At 41.2% G+C, this 22,639-nt stretch overlaps 1 protein-coding gene across 4 annotated transcripts in view; it reads left to right on the top strand.

Moving 5' to 3' along the window:
- The first annotated feature begins 1,971 nt into the window (after window positions 1-1,971).
- Window positions 1,972-22,639, top strand: part of CABYR (calcium binding tyrosine phosphorylation regulated) — a 25,505-nt gene continuing 4,837 nt past the window's right edge. The window contains exons 1-4 of one of the 4 annotated variants that reach the window (XM_017498517.2): window positions 1,972-2,279; window positions 5,333-5,493; window positions 5,585-5,638; window positions 22,234-22,578. In XM_017498517.2, the coding sequence (XP_017354006.2) occupies window positions 2,062-2,279; window positions 5,333-5,493; window positions 5,585-5,638; window positions 22,234-22,578 (778 nt within the window). In that variant the 5' untranslated portion in view covers window positions 1,972-2,061. Of the gene's footprint in view, window positions 2,280-5,332; window positions 5,494-5,584; window positions 5,639-22,233; window positions 22,579-22,639 lie in introns of those variants that run through there. The other 3 variants (XM_037727972.1, XM_017498513.2, XM_017498525.2) reach the window with 3 other exon arrangements.

Raw genomic sequence — 22,639 nt, 5'->3', positions numbered from 1 at the left:
TATTTATCTTTTGTTAAGTATTTAGTAAAACTGGGAGAAGAGTCAAACACAAGCAGAAGTATGTAGAATTATGTAGCAAGGGTAAGTCATAGAGCATACATCATGGGGCCACTGAGAAAATGCTTCTAACTCAGTGGCTTCCTAAAGTAGGAGATTTCTGAGATGAGTTTTAAAGGATAAGCAGGATCCAGTCAGGTGAAAACACTTGCTGGAGCAGCATCCAAGGCCTTGGACCTGATGCGCAAAAAGCACAGAGGTGACAAATGCCATGTATGTTCAAGACTCTGGAGGGTCAAGTGGGAACCACGTGGTGAGAGATGAAATAGGAGAGGTATGCAGAGGCCACACCCAGAACCATGGACTTCCACAGGGTAAGGATTTGGGGTGTGGGGGAGGGGCAGTAGAAAAGAAGACAGAGTTGCATTTTAAATCACTGGTGACCAACAAATAAAATACTGGTGACTGAAAAGGAGGCCAAGGCCAACATTGTGAAACCACATCAAATCATTAAGAGTTCAAGAAATGAAAGCAGCAGATGGGCAATGGTTTGAAAGTTCTTGGTTGGATGTTTTCATTGAAACAATTTGCATTTCAGAGTGACTCAACCAAAACATTGCAATGAGGAAAGAGTAAAATCTTATTTTCTGAGTTACAGGTATTTCTGCATAATACCGTACACCTAATAGATGCTTGAGATGACCCACCCAGGTTGGGTTAAACAACCATAAATGTCTCCAGTTCCAAAAAACACCATAGATGAGGTCTCAGTGTTTGTACTTAGGATTTTTAGTAGTTCAGTTCATTATTTCTCTGATAGCTCAATGTATTATAAACCAAGCCATCAGAAATCATGACAACCTCATCCCACTTTTATTTACATTACCAAAGTGGTGCTGGAGGCAAGTGATGAAGGATGAAAACTGTATCATCGGCAGACCCACCAACACAGTCTAAAAGCATTTCTCCCGCTTTTTTTCTTTGTTTTTTTTTTTGAGATGTCTCGCTATTTCTCCCTTTTTAAGTGTGTAATCTTCCCAAGAAGAGGGAACTTGCCTGGCTCTCAGCAATTATTAAATGGTTTAATGAATGACCCCAGATAATGCTGACTGACCTTAACATTGCCTTTTATTGCAAAGTGCTCTGGAAGACCTAATATTTTCTGAATTAAAAAATAGGTTTTATTTTTTTTGTTGTTGTTGTTGTTAGATATTTGCCCTGATGATTCTCTTTGGTTTAAAGTAGTTGCTTTTCTTTTTGAGACAGACTCTTGCTGAGTAGCTGGGACTACAGGTGCATCACGACTGGCTAATTTTTTTGTATTTTAGTAGAGACGAGGTTTCACCATGGCCAGGATGATCTCAATCTCCTGACCTCATGAGTGGCCTGCCTTAGCCTTCCAAAGTGCTGAGATTACAGGCGTGAGCTACCACGCCCGGCCACAGTAGTTGCTTTTTAAACATTTGAAGATGGATCAAAATTAAGGCTCCTTGTACTCCAATAATCATGATTATGGTGTTAAATGACCCCCGCCCAAATACCTGAGCCTAAACGAGTGAAAGAGCACAGAGTGGGCGTTTTTAAACGTAACAACATTCCTTTAGTTTGGTAACACTGAGTGGAAGTTACACGCAGTAACCCTTTCACTTGCAACTTGCCCCTGACGGTGTGCTTTTGAGGGACAGATGGTGCCTGATCTCAACCATGGAGAAACAAGAAATTTCGGGATTCATGCTGAACTCCCATTCCACAGGAGAGTCTCCCAAAAGAAAAAGTACTGTGTTGCATAAAGTTATTCACTCTTTATGTCTACACCGCGGCAGAAATTATTCTTCCTAAAGGTCACGGAAGAGAGCTATAGTTTTGGGGGCCAGGAGCAGTGTGTGAAATGGCGAGGCAGCGACAGCAAGACAGCACCAGCATAAATCTATTTCCTTCCAAACTAGCTTTAATTTTAGGCCTAACGACCAAAGGTGGAGAGGCGACGCTTTGAGCTACTCCTGGCCGTTTGTTTGGAAATAAATTCACCTGAATTCCTTCAGATTTAGCCAGAAAAGACGAAATATGCCTCCCTCGCCGGCCACATTACGGCCTTCCTCGCTCTCAGCTTCTCATCGACTGCAGCCGCTGTGGCCCCGCCCCCTTGCGTGCGTGCGGGGCTTTGTGACGCACGCCCTGGCGCGCCTCCGGGGCTATAAAAAGGCCCGCAAGGATCAGGCCTCCTCAGGAGCCGCCCGCAAGCGGGTAACGAGGAAGCTCTTAAGAACGCAGCCGTCAAGAAGGTGGGGAGAGTCTGGGGAAAAGGCGCACCCTGCGGCCTCGGAGACAGTTATGCCTCAGGCCGTCTCGCGTAACTGGAGAGGTCGTGGGGGCCCCAAGCAGAGGGTCCTCGGAGTTGGGGGCCTGTGGGGCGGCACCGCCCACAGCAGGGAGTGCGGCCAGCGGATTGCCAGCGCTGTGGTGGCGCTCCCGAATCCGGGCCTTGGCGGGTCCGTCGCTCACCTCCTGAACGAGTGCAGGCGAAATGAGCACGCCTAGCCTCCTACGTCTCACTCTCCTCTCTCCCAAAGAGACCAAACCAAGTGCAAAACGAGGAGCAGGGACACAGCTGGGGCCCACACACAGGAGGTGGTTTTTTTTTTTTTTTCAGCGGGGGCCCACACACCAGAGTTTGTTTGTTTTTTTGTTGTTTTTGTTTTTTTGACGGAGTCTCGCTTTAGGGAGGAGTTGGAGAGTGCGGTTTCCGTTACCTGTGGTCCCGAAGACCCCGCTCGCTTCCTGAAAGGCATCGTGTTTCTTGCTTATGGCGTGACCCTTGTGACAGCGGGCGCAGGGACATTTGCAGTTGGGCGAGGGAGGGTTTACTTGTGCTAGTGTTGGACCAGTATTGTTGATAGGAGAGATCTGGGGAGAATATTAAGCTGTCGCTCTTAACCCTAATAGTGTTTGTGACGATTTCACCCGTTGATTTTTCTCAGGTAGTTCAGGATCGTTCTTTGTGGGGAACCTGATCTGTAGGATGTTTAGCGTCCCTGGCCCCACACGTTCCCAAAGTCGGAGTGAGAACTAGGACGGGGGAGCATGGAGTGCATGGCCGCTGTCCCCACTGTTGGTAGCACCAACTGCTAACTGCCTCCTGAAAGGTTGTTGGCGCCATCGTGGTTTCTGGGAGCCTTAACGGACTATCTACTACTCACCTTGGGTACTGAAAGAAAATTATACATATGATATATATGAGTGCTGCCTGTGCCCATTAGCATTTAGCATGTGGGCCTGCCGAAGCCCCAGTTTCAATTTTTTAAAAAAATTGTTACATGAGATGTCTGGATTCAGGCATACAATGTTAATCACATTATGGGGAATGGGGCATCTGTCCCCTCAAGCTTTTATCCTTTGTGTTACAGACAATCCAGTTACACTCTATTTTAAATGTACAATTAACTTCTTGACTATAGTTACCCTGTGGTGCTATCTCACAGTAGGTTTTATTCATTTTTTATACCCATTAACCGGCCCCACTTTCCCCCTCCCCTACCTAGGCCCCCACTACCCTTCCCAACTTCTGGTAACCATCCTTCTGCTCTGTCCATGGGTTCAATTGTTTCGATTTTTAGCTACCACAAATAAGAGACCATGTAATGTTTTTCTTTATGTGCCTCACTTATTTCACTTAAGGTAATAATCTCCAGTTCCATCCACTTTGTTGCAAATGACAGGATCTCATTCTTTTTTAATGGCTGAATAGTACTCCATTGTATGTACCACATTTGCTTTATCCATTCATCTGTTGATAGACACTTAGGTAGGTTGCTTCCAAATCTTAGCTATTGTCAACAGTGCTGCAACAAACATGGGAATACAGGTATCTCTTCGGTGTATGATTTCCATTCTTTTGGGTATATACCCGGCAGTGGGATTGCTGGATCACTTCTGATTTTTTAAAGATGGTTTAATTCAGTAAATCTGTCGAATGATACTGTGAAAGGAAGTTTTCATTAAGGGTGTGCTTTGGCCAGATTCATTTTGTCCTGACCTTTGGGAAGATGAGATGTGCTTTTAAGTATTCAACATTTTGCTATATTAGTTACTTTATAATAGAACCTGGGCCCTTCTATAATTGTTATAACTAAACTATGCCACTTAGCCCCATGAAACTCATTATTTACTGCAGGGATGTTGCTGAGGACATCACACCATTTGCTTCACAAGGACTCGGGGGAGAAATTTCTCCTGGGTTTTGGTATCCAGAATAGCTGTGGTTCTCCCAAGCAACTGATTTTTCACCTCAGGAAACCTGAATCATTTAACCACCTGTTTCCTATTTTGTGATGGCAGCTTGGCAGCTCAGGGACAGATTTGATACCCATCTTTATCAAAGTAAAGGCACTGAGGCATGCACTGGAGTACTAACTTCACCTGTCCTTTATTCTGTTTTTCCTGTCAGTTTTCCCCTCACCACTTTAGGGATTTTCTTAAATATTTAATTTTGTTCTTTAGAAGCCTGAGATATTTTAGAAGGAGTCAGAACACATACACCCTGACACAGTTTAAGGCGCCAGCCTCTGCAACTCTGAGAATTACAGATTGGTCTGTGCAATATGTTTGATACTACTTAAAAGTCAGAAAGGCAGAAAGGGAAACATAAGGGAAAATTTGCGCAGAGGGTAAGGGAGATACGAGAAAAGAAAGGTACAGATGACAGTGGGTGGTATAATAATGCCACAATAAATTATACCCACTCTGATTAATGTTAAAAACAAACTTATTACTGCAGGTATGAAGCAAGCTGGAAAAAAAAATTTAAACCTAAAGAATGCACACTTAAGCAACATGTCTGAGGATGTATTTAGAAAAATAAGGAAAAAAGATATTTTCTTAAAGAAAAAAACTGTCTTGTAACCTTTGATTAATATAAGTACAGAAGGGCCAGTGCCTGTGTGGACTTGTTTAGAAACATACATGAAATGTTAGCTGCACAAAATATTCACTGAATTTTAGAGCAGGTTTTGTTTTTCGTTCGTTTTTAATGTCCTCAGGGTCTTGGCAGAGCTTTTCCTGTGGATTTCTGTAATGGTACTAGATTGCTCATCTGCACTTAGTAAGCTATTGGTAGTAGAGGGGTGTTTGTGTGTGTGTGTGTGTGTGTGTGTGTGTGTTTTAACTACCATCAAGAATTAGTCCATTTTACTAAAATGAATACCTAAATATTATAACTAAAGTTAATAATTTTAATAGGAGATAATTTATTCTTGGAAAGTATAGTTAACTCAGAACTATTTTAGTAAAATTAATTATTTATAAGACTTTGCTTTTTTCCATTCTAGTTGAGTTACAGACATCCTGCCAAAATGATTTCTTCAACGTCCAGATTTGGCATACCCTATGGCCTCAAGACTCTACTCGAAGGAATTAGCAGAGCCACTATCAAAAGCAACCCATCAAACATCAACCAGTTTGCAGTAGTTTATTTTAAAGAACTTACTATGTATAGAGAAGGTTTGTTATTCCTTTATATGTTTGCTACTTTGAAAAAGAAAACATGTTAAGTTGGGAATTTTATGTATCTGTATTTCCTGTATTCTTTCAGGGAATACTTCTCTGGATATAAAGGATCTGGTTAAACAATTTCATCAGACTAAAGGTAAGTACCACAAGTAGCAATAGTTTTAATAAGGATATTTATAAATTATTGCATCATTACTAGCATACATTCAAACTCAAGAATGGTGCCCACAAATTATTTTATGTTTAATCACATTGATCCTTTTTAAAAAAAAAAAGTTATTTTTTTAAGAGACGTGCTCTGTCACCCAGGCTGGAGTGCAGTGGCACCATCATAGCTCACTGCAGCCTGGGTCCAAGGGATCCTCCTGTCTTAGCCTCCCAAGTAGCTTGAACTGCACTTGTGAGTCACCATGTCCAACTAATTTTTAAAAAAATTTTGGCTGGGTGCAGTGGCTAATGCCTGTAATCCCAGCACTCTGGGAGGCCCAGGCGGGTGGATCATGAGGTCAGGAGATGGAGACCATCCTAGCCAACATGGTGAAACCCTGTCTCTACTAAAATACAAAAAACTAGCTGGGCATGGTGGTGTGCCCCTGTGGTCCCAGCTACTTGGGAGGCTAAGGCAGGGGAATCGCTTGAACCTGGGAGGCGGAGATTGCAGTGAGCCGAGATCATGCCACTGAACTCCAACCTGGTGACAGAACAAGATTCCATCTCAAAAAAAAAACAGTAAATAAATTNGATAACGGCAGGGTCTTGCTGTGGCCCAGGCTAGACTTGAATTCCTGGATGCAAGTACTCCTCCTGCCGCAGCCTCCCAAAGTGCTGGTATTACAGGTGTGAGGAGAATTTGATTGTATGAGATTACTTAGGGAGGTTGTATAAATACTTTTGTTGGAAGTTTTTTTGTTTTTTGTTTTTTGTGATGGAGTCTCACTCTTGCCCAGGCTGGAGCGCAGTGATGTGATCTTGGCTCACTGCAATCTCTCACTCCGGGTTCAAGCGATTCTTCCACCTCAGCCTCCCAAGTAGCTGGGACTTCAGGCATATGCCACCACACCTGGCTAATTTTTGTATTTTTAGTACAGACGGGGTTTCGGCGTGTTGGCCAGGCTGGTCTTAACCTCCTGACCGCAAGTGTTCTGCCCGCCTCAGCCTCCGAAAGTGCTGGGATTACAGGGGTGAGCCACCATGCCTAGCCCAGATAGTTGGCAAAGGCCAACCGCCCATTTTCTCCCTAATGGTGTAATTGCAGTCCAGGCTGGAGGACGGGAGATAGTTAGGTGTCTCTGACCACAATTTTTGCTCAAATAGTGTCTCTATTTATAGAGAGGTTTTTCATGGATAGTGGTCACCTCCAGCACATCTCAGACACTGTGACATAGTCTTGTGTATTTGCTTAGAAGAACTTTGTGTTTGGCGTGTATATATGTAAATGTCTGATATCTAATGTGAACATGACAGTATGAAACTCAGTTGACAGAGAAGCAATGAAAAAGTCGGGGAGAAATGAGGCAAAGTTTACATAGTGAAAATTTGGGAAGATCACTATAAACAAAAGAGGATATAATGGTCAGATCCCATCGAAGATGTACACATCTAAAAGAATGGCAAGAAAAAGCTTTTCACAGAATTTTGTGAAGAAGCCATATGGAGACTCCTCGCTAGTGTGAGAAATAATGAATTCTTACTATATTGGCTGGCCAACATTTTGGAAAGATCATAGAGAAAAAAGGATTCAGTGAGCTGTTAGCTACTTCTATACTGTCACTTTGGTGATGTTAATAGATATCCAAGGTAGAGAGAAATTATGGAATACGAACTAGGAAAATCCTAGAGGAAAAATCTTAACTAGGAAAATTGAGGCTTTGGGTCTGCAGTGAAAGAGATACTCAAGATCCAGAATAGCAAGGATCAGCATTTGAAGGGGCAAGAGAATGAAGCATTATGGTTCAGGAATATTTTCTCATCTAGTCTGGCTGCTTTCCTGCCGGCCCTGATGGCATTCTCAGTTCAGCACAGGAAACAGGTCTGGGACTTGCTTACCATCAGCAGGATATACAGACAAGTGAAAGAGCATTAATTCTTTCCCTGGCAGTGAGTCTGGTTTCTTTGTTAGTCGGGGTTATTACTGTCTGTGTACTTGTATCCTCTATACCAGGCACTATTTGAAAGTATTGGGAGTGTGCAGGCTTGCTGTTTGAGAATGGTGATTCAGTGAATCTTTATGGTGGAAGGTAATTAACTGGTTGCTTTTGAATTTGTTTACTGAAGGATTTATCCACCGTTCAGCTTAGCAAGTGGACTAAACAAATTAGATTCTGGTCTAGGTAGGTTAATATCTTTGAATCTCAGGGCTCAAAATTAACAGAATAACAAAATTAATGGAGCAGCCATCCTTTAATGGAGATAAAGGAGATACTGCCGGTTTTCTCCTCCAATAATTAAAGATATCGAGGAGGCTGACATGGTATACAGTAATCCTGAAAGCAAGTTCATAGTATAGTTGTAAAAATAGATTACTCTTTAGGCAGTAGAGTAGAAATAAACATTGCTTGTTGTAGTTTACTAGGAAGATGGGAAGGTATGATCAGGAAAAATAAGAGTTCAGCGCTACCATTTGGCTTATTTGTTGTCTGTCTTTTATTATCCCAAATGGTTTCTTACTGGACATAATCCATTAACTTAGGTCCTGTCATAGACTGCGTGAGTTCACCTACATCCAGGAAAGCATTACTCTGGGCTAAAGAGGTACTATCTAGTAATATACAGGCAAGGATCCTACTTTGTAGAACATAATTTGCCAACTGCTATTCCTGTAGAAGCTCTGGGTAAATTTGGTTGCATGGTTGGTCAGTTCTCCACAATAAAAATGTAGGTATAGGCCAAGCACGGTGGCCTACGCCTGTAATCCTAGCACTTTGGGAGGCCGAGGCGGGTGGATTGTCTGAGCACAGGAGTTTGAGACCAACCTGGCAACACGATGAAACCCTGTCTCTACTAAAAATACAAAAAATTAGCTGGGCGTGGCAGTGTGTACCTATAGTCCCAGTGACTCGGGAGGCTGAGGCAGAAGAATTGCTTGAACCCGGAAAGGCGGAGGTTGTATTGAGCCGAGATCAGGCCATTGCACTCCAGCCTGGGTGACAGAGTGAGACTCCATCTCCAAAAAAAAAAAAAAAAAAAATAAAAAAAAAAAAAAAAAAAAAAAAAAAAAAAAAAAAAAAAAAAGTTTTCTCTTTAAAAAAAAAAAAAAAAAAAAACTAGATATAACAGGTAGTATCTTCTCTTTTGTTAAATAGAACTTCCCCTTTGTGGATCCCAGTTTTAAACAACAATGTTGTTACCTATAATACCCTACATGCTCTGTTGGCCCCAAGGATTGAGGCCCTCTCAGACTTTGACTTGCAAGATGGGGAAACGAAGTATCCTTTGAGGACTAAGTCAGCTGACCCTTATTCTGGTCCGTCAGTCTCTTCAGCAGGAAGCTAGATCAGCCTAAAGACAGCACTAGATGTTAGAACTTGGTGACGTGAGCAAGGACTGACTGTCATCCCTGGTGCACTGGTTCTCCCTCATCTCTCAGATATCACATATGAGCATGAAAGATGTGTTTCATAAGAGTGCTCTGTGGGGATGTTGTATCCTCCAAAATTACTCCTAAACTGGTGAGTCTGCTGCCTAGCAGCATTACTACCAAGCTGCCTGTATGTATGGAAAGCATGGAGATAAGAATATCCCTGCCTGTATCATTTGCTTTTGTTGAATACTTCATTCTGGGATGAATACTTCATCCTAGAAAGAGCCCCGGGTTTGGTAGGCCTCATAAGACTTGATCACAGGACCACAGCATAGTGTTTACCCATTTTCCCAGTAGCTTCAAGACTTCATGCACAGTCAGGTTAATACAGAAGGTAAGAGAAGAAGAATCAGACAAGGGAGCAAGTTGTTTTTTCATCTTTTTCCCCCTTTTCCAGAGCCTAGTGTCTTTAGGATGGTCCCTGGCTCTATCCAGAGCCATGATCATTGTGTCATTTTGCTCACATGCCCATCTCCAAAACAGCTCATCCTTGAAGCTCTTTCTTGGATCCCATTCTTGTTTTTCTAGTTTTGTTAAACATATGCACACTACCATGTGAATCAATGAAAGCTCTCCCTTTTTCCAGCTTTTCAGAAGAGTTTCTTACATTAATCCAAATAAATCTTTAATTGATGGGATTTTAGAAACTCAGGCAATACTTTAAGGCAAGAGAGTCATTCCTTTAAATCCACCAGTTAGTATGTGCCAGGAAAAGAAGGGGAATAGAATTAATATTTATTAACTGTTTTGTCCTAGACACTTATATTTTGTCAATTAGACAAGATAAATTACATAATTGCAATTTTACTCAAGAGAAATCTGAGGCTTAAAGAGTGATTTTAAAACTTCTAAGCTTCTAAACAGTAAGAAATAGGTAGAGTTAGGATGTGAACTCCTTAGTAGTATGGTTCATGTTCTTCCCGCTCTAGAGTATATTACATTCTAGGACCCCTCTGGAAAAATCTTAGATCCTGAAACTCAAGGAGTGAAGGGAGAGGAATTTGAGCTCCCTTTTCTCCATATTGTCTCCCGCTATTTCACTTCTCCCTACCACCCCCCCCCACCTTTTTGTGTGGAACCTGAAGCCCAGATTATGCCGATTCTGATCTTTTCATCACTCAGTGAAGATGGCAGTGGTTTCTCATCACCACTATTATCTCTCATCCCCGACAGCCAAATTGAGTCCTGTTTCCAGTGTCATCCCTGTCTGATGTCACAGAGATAGGAAATAGCTACCTCATTTGAAGAATCAAGGAGACCTAGCCTACCTGGGTCCCTTAGTTATCTTGTGAACTTTTCTAAGTGATCCTGGACACTCTTGGCTTGGCCACATGAGAATAATTATAGTCAGGAACTGCTGCTGATCATTGGGCCTAATTGCAATTACTGTGCAGCACCAAAGCAGTTATGCACATCATCATTGTATTGAAATATTCATATTGAGCTTTTAAGTTCTTATGCCAATGCTTTTATTATGCCTTATTTTGATAGTTGGTTACACATACTTGTAACTATCCCTTCATAATTGAAGAAGGGATATATATGTATTTCAGGCTTATCCATACTAAAGTTTGTGAGGCTCTGGCACTATTCTGCAACCTTCCTGGGCATTTTTTCAAGTACAGCTATCCTGATTCCCTAAACAGGGATGGGTATTATGCCAAAATTCCCCTTTTATTTCTTGAAGTCTTGCATTTACCTAAGCAGGGTGGTGATAATTTGTACCAAGGTAAGACTTTCATTAAGCTTAGAAAAAGTTTGATCACATGATGATAGTGGGAGAGGGGCTTTGGTCCTTCATGCATTTCCATTGTGGTCAGATTATTAATCAGTTGGGGAATAGTTTTGATGAAAGAAGGCCAAATAAATCAATGAGCAAATGGTATAGACAAGAAGTGGGGTCAGAATATCAGACTAAGGGAATAAGGGACTGGACGGGAAGCAGGTATGGCCAATCAGTAAAGCTAAATAGGAAACCAGTTTGCCAAGATAAGGTCAGAGACATTAGAAGACAGAGTCAAGACATAAGGGAAGGACATCTTGATTTTTAGCTTTATAAGGCTGGATATATCACTCTGTTCTAATCTGGAAGCTCTGATAGCTCCCTCTTATCCACAAAATCCAAACTCTTCAGTGTTGTAGGGATACTTGGAAAAATATTAAACTAGTATACTTAGATTTCACATATCTCCTAATCATTCCTGTTTGCTCTGTTGATATCTACCCATTGAAGCATTCATTGAGTTTAGAGGAAAGGCAAATAAAGCTTGGAGCAAGAAAGTCATTACTCAGTTTTGAGTTTACAAAGTTCATAATAAGGAAGCTAACAATTTGGAATCTTGCAGGAGCCTGTTTCTGTTGAGAGGGAATGATTTTCTTGAAATTTCCAGAGCTCGATTTTAAAAACCAAAGCTAGCAGAATCAAATTTTTACTTTACATAAACAATAGAGGAGTAAAAGAAATAGGATATAATAAGGTCAGTTCCTGCTGTAAAGGGAAGGGAAATGGGAAGTCCTTCTAGGCAGTGGGGTTGTGGTACCAGGGTGTGGCTAGAGCCTAAAAAGTGCTGGGTGAGATAGAAACTGGGGATAAGTAAGGTAGGTATAGATTCTCTGATCAGAATTCCCTAAAACCGGCTGGGCACAGTGGCTTGCACCTGTAATCCCAGCACTTTGGGAGCCCGAGGTGGATGGATCATGAGGTCAAGAGGTTGAGACAATTCTGGCCAACATGGTGAAAACCCATCTCTCCTAAAAATAAAAAAATTAGCTGGGTGTGGTGGGGGGCACCTGTAGTCTCAGCTACTCAGGAGGCTGAGGCAGGAGAATTGCTTGAACCCAGGAGGTGGAGGTTGCTGTGAGCCGAGAATGCACCACTGCACATCATGGTGACAGAGTGAGACCCCATCTCAAAATTTTTTTTTTTTTCTAAAACCTGAACAGAAGGCTTGTTCTTGGCTTTCTTAGGCGCTATCCAGAAGAATCCATGTCTCAGAGAAGCCATGTGGTTCACATGGCCTGCATTTAGCATGACATATGCCACATTCAGTACCTAGACTGTACTTGTCATGTGCCAGCATTCTGTAAATATCTGTTCAATGAGAATTGCATATTGAAGCGATAGGCTGGAAATAATGGAGGGTCATTTCTCAGATGGGCCTGAGATACTACTGATTTCCTGTGGCCTATGTGGGTTTTGTTTTGTTTTGTTTTGTTTTTTGCAGGAGTGCAGTGGCACGATCTCAGCTCACTGCAACCTCCGCCTCCCAGGTTCAAGTGATTCTCCTGCCTAAGCCTCCCGAGTAGCTGGGATTACAGGCACATGCCATCAGACCTGGCTAATTTTTGTATTTTTGGTAGGGATGGGGTTTTCCCATGTTGGCCAGGCTGGTCTAGAACTCCTGACCTCAGGTAATCCACCCAGCTCAGCTTCCCAAAGTGCTGGGATTAAAGGCGTGAGCCACCACACCTGGCCACCGTGTATGGTTTTTAGTGAGTCTTGATATTTTTGGATTATCCCAATGAGAGTGATGACGAGCATGGAATCAGGATGGGAAAAGGTGGCATGAGCAGAGAGCTATAGCACATAACATCCAAGCTGAGAATAAAATAAAAATTGGCAGCTAGGCCTTAGGTGCTACAGAGGACTAAATTAGGAAGATCTGCCAGTCTTTTAGTGAGATAAACAGGGCACACTTTCCACAAAATGGAACCATTTTGAGCAATGAATGCAGTAATGGCAGAGATCAACACCCAGAGGGCAGGGCACGATAGCTCACGCCTGTAATCCCAGCCTTTGGGAGGCCAAGCCCAGGAGTTCAAGACCAGCTTAGGCAACATGGTGAGACCCATCTCTAAACAAACAAAAGAAAACATAACAAAAACACCAGAAACCAGTTATGCCTTTACCAGAGGTAATGGAGAGCCAGCATAAAAGCTTTCTCCAGCACTCAGATTTCCTCTTTCGAAAGAGGAGAACCTTTGATAAAGGAACAATAGCCCAAAAGATTCATTAATTAACCAAAAGAGACTTTTAAACTACAAGGGAAAGATTTTTAAACTAAGATCAAGTTCTGCCATTGGGAAGTGGGCATTTTAATGCAAGATGAGAGCAGTTAAAGTAATACTTTCTGGCATATCTAAGTCACAGTATGTAAATTTTGACCCCTTTACAACAGCATGGCATGCAAAGCTTTCTATGATTTCAGTCTACCTTACCTTTGCAATCATCTGTCTCATTTCATAGACCTCATATGCCATATATTTAGATAATCAGTCATCTCCTGAAATGTGAAATTTAAAATCATTTGATTTTGGCTTATGTTCCTTCTCTTCCCAGGAGTTCCTTTCACTCCTTTTTAACTTTTCAAATCCTACATATCCTTGAAGTCCAATCCATTATTTCATTTAACAAATATTTAAATTCCTGCCAATTTCCAGATGCTGTGCTAAGTGAAACTCAGCAGAGAGGGAGAGATTTTCATTTTAGTTATGATAGACAAGTCAGTATTGGACTTATCTTCCTATCATAAACAGACATAAAAACTATACAAATTATATAAAACAAAGTCCAGTACCTAGATTCTTGGGAGAAAGAATTTCTAGAAATTCAGCCCATATTCACAGAGGCTTTCTTCCTGAGGACATTTTCAAATTCTTTTGCAGGGAAATGTATAGGGGGAGAGGTGACAGAGAAGCAGAATTTGGGTCTTCCAGTGTGGCTGGGATGTGAGTGACAGTACCAGAAAGGAGGCATTATCAGAAAAGGACCTCCAAAAGTTTGCAAAGAAAATTTCCCTTGGGTTTTTGTCCAACTCCTAAGCTCCTCATGTAGAGTAAGGCTTGATGAGGTTTTGCAGAAAAGAGCCATTGGGAGACTGAAAGCTAAGTCAAAAGATCAGAACCATTCAGTGTTAGGAGAGGCTATGCAGGTTGGGCCCAGCCAAAAATAAGAGATTTTTGTGAAACCCTGGCAATTCAGTTGAGACCTCAGAAAGGTCATACACTGTGAATAAACAAAATGTGCTAGGAGTAAGAACAAAGCAGAACTATGAACACTTTAACAGAATTTATAATCACATCTCCAGAGGATCACATTGATTTGCTATTAGAACAAAATCAGTACCATGTATAAGAATATAACAATCAGAGCCTCTACAATGTGTCATTTATAGTTTCCAGCATACAGTTAAAAATGATTAGACATTTGGCCAGGTGCGGTGGCTCACACCTGTAATCCCAGCACTTTAGGAGGCCAAGGTGGGTGGATCATGAGGTCTGAAGTTCAAGACCAGCCTGGCCAAGATGGTGAAACCCCGTCTCTACTAAAAATACAAAAATTAACTGGCGTGGTGGCGGGAGCCTGTAATCCCAGCTACCCAGGAGGCTAAGGCAGGGAACTGCTTGAACCTGGGAGGCGGAGATTGCAGTGAGCTGAGATTACGCCACTGCACTCCAACTTGGGTGACAGAGCAAGACTCCATCTCAAAAAAAAAAAATTTACTAGACACTGAAAGAAGCAGGAAGAAGTGACTGATAATCAAGGGCTAAAACATAACACACTCACTAGAAGCAGACCCATAGAATATCCAGATACTGGAATTACTACATGAATGGATGGAAAATAACCATGATTGATATTTTGAAAAGATGAAAAATAGATGAAAAGATGCAGAACTTCAACAGAGTTAGAAACTACAAAATAAGAAACATTTATTCCGTAACTGCATGTTATAAAATTATATGGCTTTATTAGAAGACAAAATTAGGAAACTGAAAAATGGGCCAACAGGCAACAACTAAATTAAGGCAAAGAGAAAAATAGAAAAGAATGTAAGAGATGTATGTGGGACATTGTCAAAAAGTCTGTGTCCACCTGTAATTGCAGCTACTCAGGAGGCTGAGGCATGAGAATCACATGAACCTGGGAGGCGGAGGTTTCAGTGATCCAAGATTGCACCACTGTTCTGAAGCCTGGGCAACAGAGCAAGACTCTGTCTCAAAAGAAAAAAAAGTCTATGTCATTGCAGTCACAGGAGAAGAGTAAATGGAAAAGTAGTAGTATTTGGGAGCGTAATGACTGAGAATTTTCCCACTCTGAAAGACATTAGTTTACAGATTCAAGAAGTCTAGTGAACCCATGGCAGGATAAATACAAAGAAAATGACACACAGGTACATCATAGCTAAACTGCTGACAAAGGTAGACAAAATCTTGAGAGCAAGTGGAGGGATAAAAGGGTACCTTACTTTTCAGGGAAACAATAATAAGACAAATAGCTGATTTCTTTTTTTTGAGACGGAGTTTCGCTCTTGTTACCCAGGCTGGAGTGCAATGGCGCGATCTCGGCTCACCGCAACCTCCGCCTCCTGGGTTCAGGCAATTCTCCTGCCTCAGCCTCCTGAGTCGCTGGGATTACAGGCACGCGCCACCATGCTCAGCTAATTTTTTGTATTTTTAGTAGAGACGGGGTTTCACCATGTTGACCAGGATGGTCTCGATCTCTTGACCTCGTGATCCACCCGCCTCGGCCTCCCACAGTGGTGGGATTACAGGCTTGAGCCACCGCGCCCGGCCTGTTTCTTAAGAGAAACCATAGAAGCTGAAGCCAATAGACAATGGAATGACATAAAGTGACCTAGAATGCCAACCTAGAATGAATATATACCCAGTGAATATATCCTTTAAAAAATGAATAAAGACATTCTCAGGCAGACAAAAACTGAGACAAATGCATTACCTGCTCTATAAGAAATGCTTTTAGAGAAGTCTATAAATGGGCATGGTGGTTCACGCCTGCAATACCAGCGTTTCAGGAGGCTGAGGTGGGAGGATTGCTTGAGGCCAGGAGTTTGAGACCTGCCTCAGCAACATAGTGAGAAATTTTCTGTCTCTACAGAAAATTTATTTAAAAATTGGCTGGACATGGTGACACACCTGTGGTCCTGGATATTTAGGAGGCTGAAGCTGTACTCAAACCACTGCACTTCAGCCTAGGTGATAGTGCAAAACCATGTCTCAAAAAGAAAATGTATAAGCAGATAAGGAATACAAGGGAACTTCCTAAATCTAGGAATGGTACAAACACAAAAACTTACAGATGACATTATACTCAGTGGTGAATATTGAATGCCTTCCCCTCAAGAGAAGGACCAGGACAAAGATACTCAAAATCACTGTTTCTATTTAGCTTTGTACTGTAGGTTCTAATCAGTGCTATAAGGCAAACAAATTTAAAAAAAGGAAAGGCCTATGAAGAAATAAAACTATTCACAGATGACATGACTATAATGTAGGAAATTGAAAATAATCCTCTTCCTCTTTTTAATCGGCCTTTTTTGTTTTTGTTTTTCCTTTTTACAGAGGAGAGGGTATATGGACACACCCCAGATGTTTATGGGCAGAAAGTTTAAAAAAGTACAGATATATTATTTAGTAGCTGTAAATCTTAAGATAATGAATTCAACAAGTACCCAGACAGAATGGGTATTATGGAAGTCATAGAATGAAAAACAGATATGGTATCTAAAAAGCAGCACTTAACACAATCCCCCTCTGTCATGTCCCTTTACTACTACAAATGTATGCCTCATATCAGTTAAGAAAGCTTTCAGCTGCAAGTGAAAAAAAAACAATTAAGAGTAACTTTAAGAAAACAACATATCTGAAAAGCTGTTCATTCTGCCCCTAATATAATTTAATAATAAGCATCACATATCTAGGCACTCTACTGTATCATTCTTAGGATGTTTTACATGTCCCCTCATGCTATTGCTGCAGGTGTTATGCCTATGTTTACGTCAGGAAGAAGAAGAAAGTGGTAGCACTAGTGACATTTGTTCCTTTCATTAAGAAAGGAAAATTTTTACAAGTCTTCCAGCAGACTTCTATTTCTGTCCCACAGGCTAGACGAGGCTGATAAAATTTATGGTAAGGGAGATCAGAATTGTCCCATGCATTGCAGGACTTCTAGCATCCCTGGTCCTGGCTTCTAAATTACTAATGCCTCCCAGACATTGAAATAAATAAAAATATCTCCTCTACATCTATAAGTACTCTCAGTGGAAAAGAGGAAAGGACAAAGCCAAAGAGATGCCAAACTGCATTTGGTGTTGCTCTCTGTGGCGCAGAGAAGTTTGATGGTAGCGCTGGAGAACCAAGAGGAGAGTGAAGGAAGAAGGGCATGGCATGGGAGAGATTACCTAGGATATGCTGAATGGCATTCTCCCTCAAACTGGCCATGCCATCTTTTGCTTTCCACCTCCTACGGTCCAAATTACTAGCCACTTTCACACCTGCTCCTCATTTCTAAAGCTAAACCAAAATCACCTAAAAGTTGTTGTACCCCATACATATTTCAGTCACTGTATGGACCACATTGGCATATAATCAATCATCTGTCTGTCTCTCTATCCTTAATTGGACTGAGGTCTTAGGAAGTCTTATTCCTCTTTGATTGTTCAGTGTCCAACACATACTAGTACAACTAATGATTGTTGAACAAAGAAAGAACGGAAGGGAAGGGAAAGGAGGAAGAGGGGAGAAAAGAAACAAACCACCTACTTTATAGTCTCTGGCATTTTCATTCCATTAAATTCAACACAGACTAGTTGGAATCTTCTGTTTTAAACTCTTGAAAGACTAGGTACCATACATATTCCTGATTTTAAGCACTCTTTCCACTTCCCACCTCCAATTCTTAACACAGCCTCTCCTATATCTTGTTAGGCCCTGCTGTTTATACACTTCTAGTCTTTGGATAGCCTTCCAGATTTTCTATTTCATGCCAGAATATGTCCTTTTCCTTAGGCTTCTTGGGCAGTTATGTACCCTAGTACCCTGACTCTCCATGTGAGTTCTGCCTATTTAAAAAAATACTGTATGCTTGGAATTTATCTCTTTATCTTATTGGTTTCATAGAAAATCAGGATTCTGCAAAGAATTTTAAAGTTAACCAATTTGAGTCATTTATACTTAAAAAGGAGCTTCTTTACAAGAAGGAATGCCTTTAGTTATGTTCCTAATTCTTAGTGTGTATAGTTGTGTCAGCTTTAAGTAGAACCAGATCACCGAAGTCATAGTGGGTTAATCTTCATGAGGTTGATAAGATCAACCTTTAGCAAATCTAGGCTAGAGCTTTAAGAAATTCTGTCTTCTACAACCAACATAATCTCAAGGTTACAAGTCAGCAATTGTTATAAGCATGTAAAGCAGACATTAAAACATTAGAGAAAAGCTCTTTACCCTTCTTAATAAATAGATAATCACATGAACTCAATATAGATGTATATTAGATGTGTATGGTAACTAGTAAGTATATAATTGCCAATATTCTTTCAAGGTATTCCACATAATTCAAACAAAGCCAGATGGCTGGTCTAGTGTTTGCTTTTTTTTTTTTTTTTTTTTAAAGACACAGTCTAGCTCTGTTGCATAGCCTGGAGTACAGTGGCATGATCTCAGCTCACTGCAGCTTCTGCCTCCTGGGCTCAAGCAATTCTGCCTCATCCTCCTAAGTACATGGGATTACAGGCATATGCCACTGTGCCTAGCTAATTTTTGTAATTTTAGTAGAGACAGAGTTTTACCATGTTGGCCAGGCTGGTCTCCAACTCCTGGCCTCAAGTGATCCGCCCACCTCAGCCTCCCAAAGTGCTGGGATTACAGGTGTGAGCCACCGCACCCGACCTAGTGTTTGCATTTTCAAAAGCACTATAAAAGTTTAAGGCATCTGGTATCAATTTTTTTAATTGAAAAAATCCATAAGTATATAACACACATATGTATAAAGAAAAAACATCCTGTATTTTACCACCGAGTTTAGGAAATAGCCAATTTCATTTTAATCAAAACTGAATTAAAGATATTTGAGATTTATAGCTTTTAAGCCGAATTAAAGATATTTGAGATTTAGAGTTTTTAATTTGATACCACATTTTCCAAACTTTTCTGTTTCTCTTTTTAACTGGGTATTAATCCATTCTTTCCCTGCTTATATGTGATTTACAGTTTATTCAGTGTTTTCAGATGCATTATTTCACTTAATGTCCACAGAAACTCCATGAAGTCAGAGTTATAGTCCCCATTTTGCAAATGAGGAGGCCTGAAGCTCAGAACACTTGAATTAATCATGCAGCTATTAAATCTCAGAGCCAGGACTGGAACCTAGGTTTTCTCATTAACTTTTTTACTATGAGAAAAGTTGCAGGGAAGAAAACAATATCATAAATTTCCTGGTAAATTACTAAGGATTCATAATTATATAATGCTTTACCTTTCCAAAATGGTGGTTATAAGGGATGTTTTTGTTTAATCACTTCTAGAGACAAAAATATGGAGCTTTTTTAATGTTTAAAAAATAGATCATTTTAATAATCTCCTAGACATAATTTCAGGCACCATGAACCTGTGAGAGACACACTTTTAATTAAAAGGGCACGTGGTCCTTTCCAGAGTTGCCTAAAGCATATCACAAGCAGGCTGTCAGATAGGTCCAGTGTAGGCACTGTAGGGATTGCAGTAATCCAGTTCCTAGATTGGCTGCATTCTTGAAAATGCTCATGGTAAGTAAATCAGTGGTTGGGGAATTTAAGACCTTATTGGGGAAAACAGGAAGGCTTGAATTGGTGTGGGTGTGAGGAGGTCAACCTGGTTAGGAGTTGGGCTTGGGTTTTGTTGTTACTTTCATTACCTTCACTGTACTACAGGCCTCAAGTCCTTCTAGGAGAGGGCTGCCAAGACTTTTTGCTGAGGGTGGAGATGGGTGTCAGTGGGTGTTTCTCAGCATCTTTGTTTCTCTCTCAGCTTTCAGCCTTCTCTGCCAATGTACGCCACAAAGGGCATCTCTCTCCAAGCTCTTGCCCCCTCCCCTGGTGGCAGCCCAGTATCTCGTTTCTCAGTGCTGGGCTGGTTGGCAGGGCAGGAGGTTCCCTGTTGTTCTGGCCTTAGGCCTAGGCTGGACCTGTGCACCTGGGCTTTGGACACGGGGCTTTCTCAGTGTTCCTGCCCTCTGTCCATGTGGTAGCCAAACTCTGCCTTCTCTCTGTGTTCAGTCTTGGGCCAGTGTCTCCTGTCTCTGCTCTGATGGTAGGAAGCCTCTCTCTGGCCTTCCACCTGCCTCCATCTTTTATTTGAGGCCTGTGGAAAATGTTTGCTAATGAGTGTGAACTTTCCTTGGGTCTGGAGTCCCAGGCAATCCCAGACTGACATCTAGTGCACCTTTGGCCTTTGCCTGTATATTAAGATAGAGCTGGTAGAACTTCGCAGAACATACACAAGTTTCAATAGCTGAATAAAAAAAAAAAAAGATTATAGCTGGTACATTCTTAACAGCTGGTGTGATGGTAGCATATTCTTTCTGGGCCCTGCTATAGCTGAGACTGTTCTTATATCTCTTTTCTCCTCGGAGGGGTTGGATCCTCTTTTGAAATCAGATTACTTGGTTACCTTTTGACTTCAGCTCTCTGCTGGACTCAAGAAAAGTTATGATTTTGTGGCTTATCTATTTGGCTTTTTCCTGTTGCTATGATGGGAACAATGTTTTTTGTAGCTTTCTATATTCTAAGCATAAGAGTAACTCTCCCAAGGACAGGCTTAAAAAAGACTTTTCCCCCTCCTCTGAACTCCCAAGATCTTTATTAGTACCAATTAGGTACTTGTACTTTTTAACCTATATTTGTTTATCTTATTTTCCCTATTAAATGTAAGCTATGTGAGGTCTCATCTTAATAGTCTTTCTATCCTCAACAGTGCCTAAAACAGTCTTACATGTAGCACAAGCACTCAGTCAAATGTGTTGGTGGGTAAAAGGGCTTTCCTGAAAAGTGGATAGGAAAGTTCTGAAGAGGTGAATGATTGGGAAAATAAGGTTATTGTTTTAAGCAGAGGGAGGTAACGACAGATGTGGCTTTCTCTTTTTGAATCTTTCTCTACATGTGAATATTTGGTATGATGTCCATGTCCAGAAATAGAAATCTTAATTGAATCTGTAAAACATCAGCCAATGTCAAAGGAGACACTACAGGGCACTGCTTTTCGGAATGCAGCTGAACCTACTGAAAACATGTCTCCAGACAAAGTTTTTACTTGAGCCTAATATATTCTTGTGAAGCAAATTCTGCTCTTCCTGTAAATTTCATTATATTAGAGAAATGCTTCCCAAAGGAAAATTCTTAGCAAGCAGATGTGAAAACTTTTGATGAGTAACGACTAAGGTAGTTAGGTGTGTGGGTGATGCACATAAAATATTACAGCAGTTTTCCAGCTCTAGGATTTTGTGTATGTCATGAGCTGCTGTGTCCTTCCAACCCATGAGAATTTTCCTCATGCCTGAGGATTCACTTAAGTTCGCACTTTCAGATCTAGAGATATCCTCCGTTTCCTCTTGGCTGGGTCAGTTGTCTGTCTTTGGCTACATGATCACACATCACTGGCTACCATTTTTAGATTAGAATATGTGACCTTCCTAATGCAAAAAAAATCCTATAGTCCTCTAGCTTATCAATTCATTAAGTTAAACTTTATATACCAATTTGCTTAAATGGAGGATTCCCCTTATTAATCTGCAGCATCTATATCATTCCTAAGTTACTACACCAACAAAGATGAAAGTTGATCTCCCTCCCACCCAGCTTCTTCCCCCAGTTTTGTGAAGAAGTTCCATCAGAAGCTTTTTCCGTGGAGGTTTTCAGCTTCCTCATTTCTAGGCAAAAAGTTATTATCTTTCTCCTGATGCTGACCACCTTATGATGATATCTGATTATTAGTTTTGCCACTGCCCTGTTTAGTCACTTGTTTCTAAGAAAATGAACTGAGGGTCTTGGAGTAGATAAGGACAGGAGTGTTTTGTTACCCACACTAAATTACAGATGTTGGAAAACAAAGCCGAAAACTCTTTTGTATTTGTGTCTATACTGATGTCTGAATGCTCAACCCATTATTGCTTTTTTTTTCAGGCAGTGTGGGGGATAGAGATGGGGTCTTACTGTTGTCCAGACTGGTCTTGAACTCCTGGGCTCAAGTGATCTCCCACCTCAGCCTTCCAAAGTGGTGGGATGACAGGCATGAGCCACCACACCCCTATTATTGCCTTCTTTAAAAATATTTTTTTGTGGGCATAGATGCTAATTAACCCATCTGGTTGTGTGTTTTAGTACAGAAGTGGTCAGAAGGATCAACACGACCGAAGAAAGTAGAATGTTTAAAAGAACCGGAAAAAACATCTGTAGAATCTAAAGTACCTACACGGATGGAAAAATCTACAGACACAGAGGAGGACAATGTAACCGGAACAGGATATAATGACAAAACCACCCAGTTTCCATCATCAACTTCTGCTGAGCTAGGTGCTGAGCAAACTGAAGCAGCTCATGATTCTTCTCCCAAAGCAGCTACCCCTAAGACTACCAGCCCACCCACCTCACCGCCTCCAACAGCTGTCTCACCAGAGTTTGCCTATGTCCCAGCTGACCCAGCTCAGTTTGCTGCTCAGATGTTAGGTAAAGTTTCATCTATTCATTCTGATCAATCTGATGTTTTAATGGTGGATGTGGCAACCAG

This window comes from Cebus imitator, unplaced genomic scaffold (assembly GCF_001604975.1).
Source record: "Cebus imitator isolate Cc_AM_T3 unplaced genomic scaffold, Cebus_imitator-1.0 Scaffold12, whole genome shotgun sequence".
Lineage (NCBI taxonomy): Eukaryota > Metazoa > Chordata > Mammalia > Primates > Cebidae > Cebus > Cebus imitator.
The sequence above is the reverse complement of the archived record's forward strand: the minus strand, read 5'-3'. Positions and strand labels throughout refer to the sequence as shown.